The sequence below is a fragment of the Fringilla coelebs genome (assembly GCF_963513975.1).
Source record: "Fringilla coelebs genome assembly, chromosome: 3".
NCBI classification, from domain to species: domain Eukaryota; kingdom Metazoa; phylum Chordata; class Aves; order Passeriformes; family Fringillidae; genus Fringilla; species Fringilla coelebs.
Genome location: NC_140030.1, coordinates 50,900,186 through 50,911,201, shown reverse-complemented (window position 1 = coordinate 50,911,201; position 11,016 = coordinate 50,900,186). Strand labels below are relative to the sequence as shown.

The 11,016-nt window shown below is 41.1% G+C and overlaps 1 protein-coding gene across 1 annotated transcript; it reads right to left on the bottom strand.

The window, feature by feature from the left end:
- Positions 1-1,226: 1,226 nt before the first annotated feature.
- GJA1 (gap junction protein alpha 1) lies at positions 1,227-10,531 on the bottom strand. Its single transcript, XM_084203580.1, has 2 exons — positions 10,323-10,531; positions 1,227-4,312 (listed from the first exon to the last, which is right to left on the bottom strand). The coding sequence occupies exon 2, from the start codon at positions 4,294-4,296 to the stop codon at positions 3,151-3,153; it is 1,146 nt and encodes a 381-aa protein (XP_084059706.1). The 5' UTR covers positions 4,297-4,312; positions 10,323-10,531; the 3' UTR covers positions 1,227-3,150.
- Positions 10,532-11,016: the final 485 nt, after the last annotated feature.

The following is an 11,016-nucleotide window of genomic DNA, read 5'->3' as shown; positions in this document are numbered from 1 at the left end:
GCCTAAAGAACTAGATGAATGGCATATAAAATTATGATGACTTTGAAGAGTATAATAAATGCCGTCCACAGAAATAAATCTAGGTGGGAAAAATAGCCTCTGGGATGTCTTTACCCTACACATGTACACACATGCATCACCACAAAAAAAATCACTCAGAGAACCTTGGCATTGAAGCACTAAATTATTTCAGTTGTCCAAGATGCCCCATGGGACATACCTGACATTCAGTCTCTCTAGGTGACACTACATTTTATCTCAGGGTGAGCCCTTCTCTGAATGCTTTGGTGTCCACCTTTCCAAGGGCATGATCCTTACAAAATGCTTGGAATGCCCTTCCATTTGTGCAGACGAACTAGGACAAGCCAGCTTAAATATGACTCATTGTTATTATTTAAGGAAAACTTCAAGGAGTCATTCCTTGTGTTGGTACTTTTGTAGTATCTGTCAGAGCTATAAATCCACTACCACTGTCTTGCTTTTTTGCCCATCTTTACTAATAATAGCAAGCAGAATTTGGACTTAAAATAACAACCAAATTTGAAAGTAAAACCTTTTATGATAATCACATGACCATTATATTTTCATTTTTCAAATAAAAGAAACAGTTGGACCACCTTACATCTAGAGTCCAATCCTAAAAAGCCAAGCACTGTGTGACTTTATTAGTAATGGGGACATAAAGGGTGAAGTGGGAGAAGCAATGTACAAAATCCAGGTACTGTTTTTGCTAAAATAGTACCTTTCTCCTAATGAGCTTGAAGAAATGAGGTTTTAATTTCAGAAATTGACACTGACTGTCACTTGAGCAATCTGATGACATGTAAACTGGATGCAATGATTTCATAATGTTAAATCTAAACCATATATAAAAATTGCTTGAGAAATGATGTGACAATCTTTTAGGACTGTATTTTTATAATAGTTTGCAAATAAATATACATTTTTCTGAGACTCCTAGCAAGAATTGTTCATGCTGAACATTACTTTTCAGGAGCGGGAGAGACAATGCTTGTTTTTCCAGTTGTTGTGAGGGTGTCAGAACGTGGCCCTGTGGAATTTCAGTTCAAAGCAAATCCAGATGGATTAAATAAAGGAAGCTTCTGAAATGCAGAATGACTGGGGAAAAATGAACAAGGGAGGAATGAATTTGGATTATCAGACTGAAACTAAAGATATCTATGGACATGTAAAACAGTAAAAGACAATTAGAAAATGTATTTATACTAAATTAAAACTTTATTGACTAATGTTCTCCAGACAACATGATCTGACAAACTATGGTTGCATACATGCAATGAAGTTGAAGACAACAGTAGTTTAACATGGAATGTCAAACAAATTAATATAATGTATTAAATGAAACAATTTATCTGTGTTGCTGCAAAATGAAACCAAGTTATGTATTTCCTTGGTCAATCTGTGTTCAGCTAAGAGGCTATGCATTTGAAGAAACTGGTAGATTTCTTTAGCCTATATTTCAAATAAATTAGCTAGAATTGTACTCTTTAAAAATCCTTTCAACTTCACTTGCATTTCAAACATAATCTAACTGTAAACACTAAAGTTGCTAGAACCATGTAGAAAGACCTAACTGTCAAATTCAGTGGGCATTGCAGTTCAGTAAATGTGAATATTTAGAACAAGAAAAATACCAGTTACTGCAAAAGCCATTTAGGCATATTTTATTATTAATCCAGCACAAAGCACTTCTTCTAAGTTTCTCAAATAAAAGACTAAAGCTTGCTTACAGTACTACATCTTCTATCGTTCAAGCATCATTATTACCTATCAGGGAGATTGGCTAGATGACCTAATGGGTCTTTTCCACCCCTAACTTCTACAAAAGAAAATCATTCATGCCAGCAAGAACATGGTTCGCTACATCTCGGGCTTGATCCTGCAGATTTGTTGAGGCAAAACTCCCAACAACTTGAAAGAGAGATTTTCCAGAGCAAGACATCCAGGATTAGGCCCTTTCGATTTTTTTAAATTTTATTTTTAAAAGAGCATCCATTTAGGATACATGGAAAATATTTTATAGAATTAAAAAAATATAACAACGTGTGCTTCACTTACATTGAAGGAACCAGAGAATGTAAACACCATAGTGGCCCAGATCTTCACAACATCCATGAGAAAGTGTCAACTGCGAGTAACCTGTGTGCGTTTATTTCTCAGCCTATGCTTCTGAGGGTGTTTTGTGTATACCTTTACCTCCACATCCACACACATACCTACACACCCTTAGTACACATAAAGGTGTGATAAAATTCACTAAAGGCAGTTGCTTGCTTGTCTTGATGCTTAAATCTGCAAGTGGCAGCAAACTGTGTTTTATATAATACTAAAGAGACTCTACCTAAGTAGCAGGACACAAGCATTGCTGTGGGCAAGACTGTGTCGTTGCTGGTTCCACATGTGTGGAGCCATCCCATTTACGCACATCACAAAATACACCTGCATGAAGGGCTGGAAGAGCAGGTGACCAAAGTATTTCTTGGTGGGCCATGCCTGAAATTTGAATTGAATGACTCAAAGACTGTAAATTGTCCTCACAGGAGCCTTCCAACAACCTGGGGGACCATGTAGGAAAGTTTACCTTCAAAGTGCACTTTCTAAGAATGGAATGTTCTTGACAGGGAAATGATCAGAGGCAATCCTGGACTTTTTTTGCATGTTGAATAGGAAAAATGTTTTAATCTTCAGGTAGCACTTCACCCTGACAAATGTGAGTTCAGTTATTATTGGGTTTTAGTATTACGGAAGAATCTTTAGAAACAAACATGATAGTACACACATACACATACACTCAGATATTTACAGCCTTTCTAGAAAAACAGCCCTTTACCTTAGTACTACCTATCTTTTTTCCTTTTTTTTTTTTTTAGTATTTAAATTCTTTAAACCAGCTACATTAAATATCAATGTGTACTGTACCACCCCACACCAACCCCACACCCCCCAAAGAACCAGCAAGTATTTTAAAAGTTTGTTTGCTTGTTTGTTTCGCTTTTTTTTTTCTTTTGTGATTGTTAAAATCTCCTGCTTGAGACTGTTAAGTACCACCTCCACTGGAACAAGATCAGCACTGACGGCATCTTCCAATGCACGTCGTTTCGTAGATGAGCAAGTACTGCATCAAGAAGCTTAGATCTCCAGGTCGTCAGGTCGAGGCCTGCTGCTGGCTCGGCTGCTGGCTCTGCTGGGAGGCCTCTGGTCCACAATGGTGAGGGGCTGCAGCTCATGTCCTGACGCCAGTTTTTTCGTGTTCTGGTGCTCATCGGAGAAGTCGAAGGGCTGGGCGTGCGAGTTGGAGATGGTGCTGCCAGCCTGCCCCATTCTGTTCTGCTCCGCGCTGTAGTTGGCCCAGTTTTGCTCGCTGGCTTGCTTATTGTAGTTACGACAGGAGGAGTTGTTCCTGTCTCCAGTAACAAGCTTGTACCCTGGGGGAGACATGGGAGACAAGGGGGCGGTCGGCGACGAGCAGCCATTGTAATAAGCGTATTTGGGGGAGCCACAGTCCTTGGAAGGGCTCATGGCACCGCTGTGGGAGTAGGGGTCGGTTTTCCCTTTCACACGATCCTTGACACCCTTGAAGAACACGTAAAAAAGCTCAATGATGTTCAAGGCAAGAGACACCAAGGACACCACCAGCATGAAGAGGATGAAAATGGTTTTCTCAGTCGGACGGGAGAGGAAACAGTCCACTCTGTGTGGGCATGGGTCTCGCTCACAGGTGTAGATGGCATTCAGGCTAAACCCGTAAATGTACCACTGTATCAGCAAGAAAGCCACCTCGAAGACAGATTTAAACAGGATGCTGATGATGTAAGTACGGAGCAGTCCCCCACGCATCTTCACTTTGCCATGCTCTTCGATCCCATACTTGAATTTCTTAATTTCTATTTGCTTGAGATGCATATCCACATTCACACCATCATTTGCCACTACTTTAAGCTCTTCTTCTCTTTTGTTCAGCTTCTCTTCTTTCCTCATTACGTAGAACACGTGTGCCAGGTACAAAAGGGTGGGTACGGACACAAATATGATTTGCAGAACCCAAAAGCGTACATGGGAGATGGGAAAGGACTTGTCATAGCAGACGTTCTCACAACCAGGCTGTTGAGTGTTACACCGAAATGCAGACTGTTCATCTCCCCAGGCAGATTCAACTGCTGTTCCCAATAGCAAGATTCGGAAAATGAATAGGACAGACAGCCACACTTTCCCTCCTGCAGTAGAATAGGCTTGAACTTTGTCAAGAAGTTTTCCCAAGGCACTCCAATCACCCATCTTCACAGGATGCTGGCTAAACAAGGACACAGAGGAAAAAAATAGCAAGGGTTAAGTCAGAGCTTTAATACCTTTGACACACTAAACCACTGATCAATACTAATAGAGCAGTGGTGTCAGCTTTGTTGTAATTAATGTATTTCACACAATCTGAAGAGAAACTAGAGTTTTAGTAAGTCTGCAGGTGAAGTGGGAAGTCAGGGAAACTGAAAAGAGAAAGTAACATATAATGTCTCAGAGCACCATCGAAAAAGTTCCTAATTTCATTCCAGTTTTAAGGAAGGCCCATGATAACCCTCAGTGACTACTGTGGTTGGCTCAGCTTCCTTGATGGCAGCCTCAGTTCAATGACCTACACCTGCCTCAGGTGAAAAACACATGTGACACACAGCTGAAGCAGGGTGTGGAATAAGTAGTAGCACTGCCTAAGTATGCTAGGAATATATGAAATATTTATCAGTTTCAGTGAGGATTGATCATTCAATGTAATTTTTATGTTCGCTCTTTCAGATACTAAAAAAGAAAACCACAGTATAACCTAAATACAATAGGTTACCTTAGGTTAATATTAGGGTCACATTTTAGGTACCTAAAATTCTACCTTTGCAAAATACACACCGTTTTTCCTACACACAAATATTAAACTGAGCTTCTGCCTGCAAATTCATAGCATGTAGTATGTTTAAGGGTATAGTTCCTAATGATGCCAAGTTTATACTCTAGTAAACTTCAGAAAAAGCATTTGCTGTCTAAATTAAGCTTATACATTAGTATTTGCATCACGAAGATCAAAGAAAGCATTCTTTACCTATAGTTTTATGAAGGAACAAAAAATTGTAAATACATGAAACACAGCTAAGATCCTGTAACCATATTGGAGGAACTGGTTTCCTGTCTATCTGTGATTTGCTTAATTCATTGGAGTTTCAGGTTTGTATTTGCATCTTTTTGTATTTAAATTCCTTCTTTGTTTTGAAAGGAAGAGATTTAGCAGAAAAAAAAAGTAAATATGCTCTGTTTGTAAGGCAACTCCTGGCTTGTAATTTGCATTCCAAGTGTTGAACATTTCAAGTTTAAAGTGTCTTTCCTGACTTGAGTTTTAAAGTCCTGGTTTCTGGGACACAGGCAGCTTCTCAGGATATCTGGAAACACACAGGATGACATAAAAGAAATTAAATAGTTTGCTTGATGTTCATGATTCCTAGGAAAAACAAATTTCACTATAGATTTTTATCAACTGGAAAATGGCAATTTTATTAAAACTTATATTTTAACTTGTCTGACATGCAAAAGCATGAAATCATATGAAATCAGGAGCTTAAAAGGATAAATAATCATGAAGTTTCCCTTTTAATGTGAATGCTGCTGGGCACAGATATTTGTTCCATGGATGCTGAGTAATCCCTTCCTGGTATTAACAGTTTTGAAAATGTCCAAATTATTTCCTCCCCACTGCATCATGGCTATATTCCCTAGTGAAGGTCATTTATAGAATAGGCACTTTTTGGATAATTCATAAAATGGGGAATTTTAACACCAAGGAGACTTGCTTTCAAGAAGCGGTGAGTCACTGGGAACACAGGAGTATAAATCTGGCAAACTCAAACATAACAATAGATGCCAAGTAAAAACACACCATTCCTGCCACCGAGTCTGAGAGAGCAATGGCAGACAGTGTTTAAAGTACTCACTCTGATAGCTCTGAGATGCCAATTATCTTTGAACCCCCGAAAAATACCCCAGGGCCATTTCCTCTGTCTGCCTGAACAGCTGGCTCTGAAGCCCAGCCACTGCAGCCTGTTGACCCTTCCTCGTGTAATTAGCTCTTCTCATGAATGAAGCCCCATCAAAGGATCAGGCCTGCTTCAAACTTTTAAAACTGTGAGCCTCTGCCGGGAGGAGCAAACAGAGCACGCTTGTCTCTGACACATCTCCTCAGCCTTCCTCAGCTTTCATCCTTCCCAGAAAAAGTGAGTTTGTCTTTTTGGGCTGGAGTGGCAGAGAAGGAGTCAGGCAGAGAAGCGTGGAGGTCCCTGGAAAGTCTGGAATGAAATGTGACCACGTTCCTCCTCAGGCAGGGATTGTTAAAACAGAGAACAGCCTGTAACTATACAACATGTGAAGTTTGTTTTAAAGGCAAGCTATTTGCTCCATGTCCTAGTGCAAGGGGACAGAAGGAGCCTTTTTCAAGTAACAGCCTCTTGATTTAATTAGTCAGCTTTCCAGTGACTAGAAACTATTGGGTTAACAGACTTTCCTCAGACTCAATGTACTTTTTTTACTGTCTAAATGTTATTTCAGATTGAAAGCCTGATTAAGAAAACAGAGGATATGTTATTTCTAGGCAGTTATGTGTTGTTTGTTTTCTAATTACACTCCTCTCTGGTTCATTAATGCAATATGATTTACTTCAGTTTTGACCTACTTAATCCCACACCTGCAGTATTTGGAGAATTTACTCCCTATTTTTTAATTTGCTTCAGCATGCAGAAGCATTGCTAAGTTTCATTTGTGTCCGCTGGCAATATAAACTCCAGGAGGAAACATTCCATGCTTGAATTACTCATACATAGTTCTGAAAAGCAACTTTTTAAAAAAGAGATCAGTTACATGCTAGCCTTTGCCAGTGATAAAAAAACCCACATCAATTCAAAACATTGTACTGTTAATCAGATAACCTTGTGGTGGCACAAATATATTATTCCTTTTCTTAAGTGGATTCCATTGCTTTATGAAACACAGTACTTTGCTTTGTTGTAGAGAAAACTCATTCATCGGATCTAACTTGTTTACTTTCAGGGCACTGAAAGATCAGTTTTGTTAACCGATTACAAATCTGTTTACCAGGTATAAAAAGAGGTTTTGTATCAAACAGGTACTTAAGTATTCTAGTTTTGTAATTAGCTTGAAATGGTTGGCAGACAACCTTTAAAAATAGCTCTTTAGCTTTCTGGACTTAGGCTTGTTTTAACACTTCCAAATAACTTAAAGGAGTCCACTGAATGACACAGGCTGGCCAATTCATACAAACTCATTACTTCAGGAGTTTAAGGATATGGCTGATGATGAGTACGTGCATTTCATGAGTTCCTACTGATTAATACTTTACAGGATCATAACCTTCTCTGAGGCAGACTAATGCTGGCCTAGTATTAAAATCCAGCAGTCTTTAAAAGATGGATTTCTTCCAGGTCCTACTGTGTGTGGGTAAAGGCAGGGAAAAAAAATCCATAGAGCAGCAGGAGATCTGACAGCATTCATCTGCACGGGTTTAGGATGACCACATATATAAGACATTTGATTTGTAAGCCACAATTAAGAAATTCTAGAACTGTTTTTTATGGACGGCATTCATCATGTCATCTGGTTCATATTTTCCAAGAAGAATAATGCAAACTCAGTGCTGCGGTAATGTCCTAGGTCTGACTACAGTGTTAGAAGGTCACTTGCCAGCGGATGGAAGAGCAGCAAGGGTTAGAGTGGGTTCTAAAGTGGGATTGTGCAGCTGAAGTAATTGGGAAACAGGTCAAAGCTTTGTATTTCCAACTTTTTCTATCTTTGTATTTGTGCTCGCACACACCTAGACAACAAAAGAGAAGGCTCTGGACCCCCAAACATAAATCAGCTTGAGCGTTTCCCAAAAGTAACATGAATCACAGAGAAAGAACATACAACTCATTGGGTTTGGACCTGCTGGAACACAGAAGGCTAGCTTTCCAAAATCTTATAAAAATAAGCAAATGCCTTGCAGAGGTTCCCTTGGGAAGGTGTAGTTCATATACAGGTCTGCAGATGAGCTTCAGTTCACTTCATCCACAGGACAAAGATTACGCACAAAATGGTTGCAGTAACTAGAATGTGAAGTGTCACAACTGTGGCTTTTCCTTTGTCTGCCAGTACTGCTGGTGGTCAGTGCCAGATCTACCTCATAGCCTCTGCCTTTCCCATCTTGCACCCTCCACACCTAACTTAATTTTAAAGCATATTTGCAAAGGCAACTCTAAGCACTTCCTTAGACGTTGCCTAGTTGTACAAGTCAGGTCTATCCTCTGTGTTAATGCTCAGATTCATCCCTCTCCTGACTCACTTTGGAATTAAGGGAAGGAACGCTGAATTCCCTGAGGGGACCTCAGGCCCTCTGATGCTCCTGCTTGAGAATCTTGAAATCTGGATGTCTAAGCACATAAATGGCACAAACAACAGTCCAGGTGCCTCTACAGGAGACAAATTCAGTGAGTAACACGGGGAAGAGATACCAGAGATGGAGGGGAAAGAGAGCAATGTACCTAATGAAACAGATGCATTGCTCAATGTCCTCTAACCTTCCCCATACCCACAGGAATCCTTGGCCCTGGTTCATTGCAGAGACAAATAAAATTAGTCTCTTGGGCTTGCATAATATGAGAGCTGAGATAACTTTGGAGTGTTGAATTTGCACTCCTGTGTGTATAAGCATTCAGCTTTATGTTGCAAATCAAATCCCTCGGGTCCATCCCTCTCCTCCCTCTCCTGGTCCCAGCCTGCCCCTTGCCTTTCTGCCATTCGAGCGCTTGTTAGGTATCGGGGTCAGCGCCAGTGTTTGGCTTTGAAGTTTCTGAAGGAAACACTTCAGTAAACATCCCAAAGACTAGAGGCTTAAATTCTGCCGCGTAGTGTGCTGTCCAGATGTTAAAAATGGCAGGATGAAAGCTTCACACAAGTCCTCTGACTCGCTCCCTATGCACACACACACACACGCGCGCGCACACGCAGGACGGACATCAGGCAAAGGTGTCCATATCCCATTTTTGTGCTCATTACCAGGGTTTCCGTCATAAGAATCGCGTAAAAAAATGAAATCCTCAGAGGAAATATCCTGCTCCATGAGGCTTGCTGGTTATCTCAAGGCAAAATATGAGGACACATATAAGCACACAATATCCTTGTTGGTGTGTTACTCGATAAGATAGACTCTTTGCTTCGTCTGTCTTTCAGCTGAAGGCTCTTTTTTCTCCGTCCTCGTGCTGCTTTTTAACTACTGGGGAGCAGCAGGCAACAACTGCTACGAGGAATCACTCCAAGTCTCGCAACATGAAAAGGTTTTTAGTTCTCCAAGAGATGCTGCTCAAGTATTTTTTCCTCTGCATTTTGACAATTAAGTCTTTGAGGTATTATAGAGGGAATGTGTCCTATGTGGATTATGTACAGCCCTTCCTAGACAACTTTCATTTATATCTACCCAAGACTTTCGCAGACATTGCCAACGTGGTAAGGCATATCATGATATCCCACATTCCTTCTCTAAAATCCCTCACTGAGGTTGCTAAAACAGAGTAACTATATACAAACCAGGTTAAAAATCCATAACCCGTGTCTGGATTTTATCACATCTATTTTAAAAGAAAAGGGGAAAAAAAACTTATCAGGAAGACCACGTGAAAGTCACCACTTCAGTAGCTGCAGCATTTAACAAGGCATCTAATTAAGAAGCTTGCTCTGCTCAAACTATCAGGCATCAATCAGGATTTCCATATGAAAGCAAAACGTGTGGGGAAGGAATGGGACGCATCCAAGGCAAGGTCTCCCTGTTACTGACTTCTGATGCAATTTCGGTACAGCAGAGGAGAGTGAAGCACACCTCGGCTTTTTCTTTAAAAGAGCTGAGATAGCCCGAGAGGCAGTGGAGGGGAGAGATCGCTTGAGGCAGCAACAAATCTGCTCAGCCCGGCACTCACAACTTCGCCGCAGTTCCTCCTTCGGCTGAACAAGGTTACGAGTTGCAAAAGTGTAGCGCTTCTAGAAATGTATAGAAACGTGACAAAAGAAAGCAAAGAATTCCTCCAAGCTGGAACTTAGCGCTTAAAGAGAATCTACGCTGTTTAGAGATGTGTGTTTTTAAACAAGTTCAAGCCTCAACGCAATAACACAGAATTCTTAGGGTGCGGAGAAAAAAAAAGAAGAAAAAAGAAAAAAGAAAAGAAGTGTTTTCAGAAAAAAAAAAAAAAACCAAAACACAAAATGATGAAAAAGGAAAACTTTCAACTTACCCTTGCTGATCAGCAGTGAAAATGGATCAGAGCACTTCTTTGGAGGGTTAAACTAAAATGGAAGAGCACGTTCAGGCACTCAGACCTGTCTATTTAAACTTTAAAAGTCTACTGCTGTTATGTATTTTTCATCCTTCCTTCCCCACTAATGAAAGAAAAGTGCTGATACCTCGTAAAAGTTTTTTCTAACTTGGAACACTGGGAGAGCTTTTAACAAGTTTTCAAGCCTCTGACTGTGCGAGAGGAGGGGAGAGGGAGGGGAGGCAGCCCAGGAGGAGGGGCGCTCTGCGGGCGGAGAGCTCGGAGCTGGGGGAGGAGGAGGGACAGGATTGAAGGCACAGCAGAAAAACCAGCCCGGGGAAAGTCGGAGAGCATGGCAGTCCACTCTTGCTGATGTAACAAAACAAATACACGGGCAGTCAGCAGCCGCCCCACAGCCCCCGGTCACTGGGGCACCTGGGTGGCACGGTGACCGGATCTGGGCTCGCCTGAGACAGATGCAACAAGTTGGGTCTCTGGTGTGTGCCAAGAGATTCCCTGCAGGGAAAGGCAGAAATGCAGGGAAAGGCAGAAATGCAGGGAAAGGCACTCGTGAGTAACCAGCGTGGACATTCTGGATGCTTGGGCTGCATCTCCTAGCCACCACTCAGGAGAGGGAGCCCTCCCAAGCCCTCTCTACTTTTTTGTTGTGAAC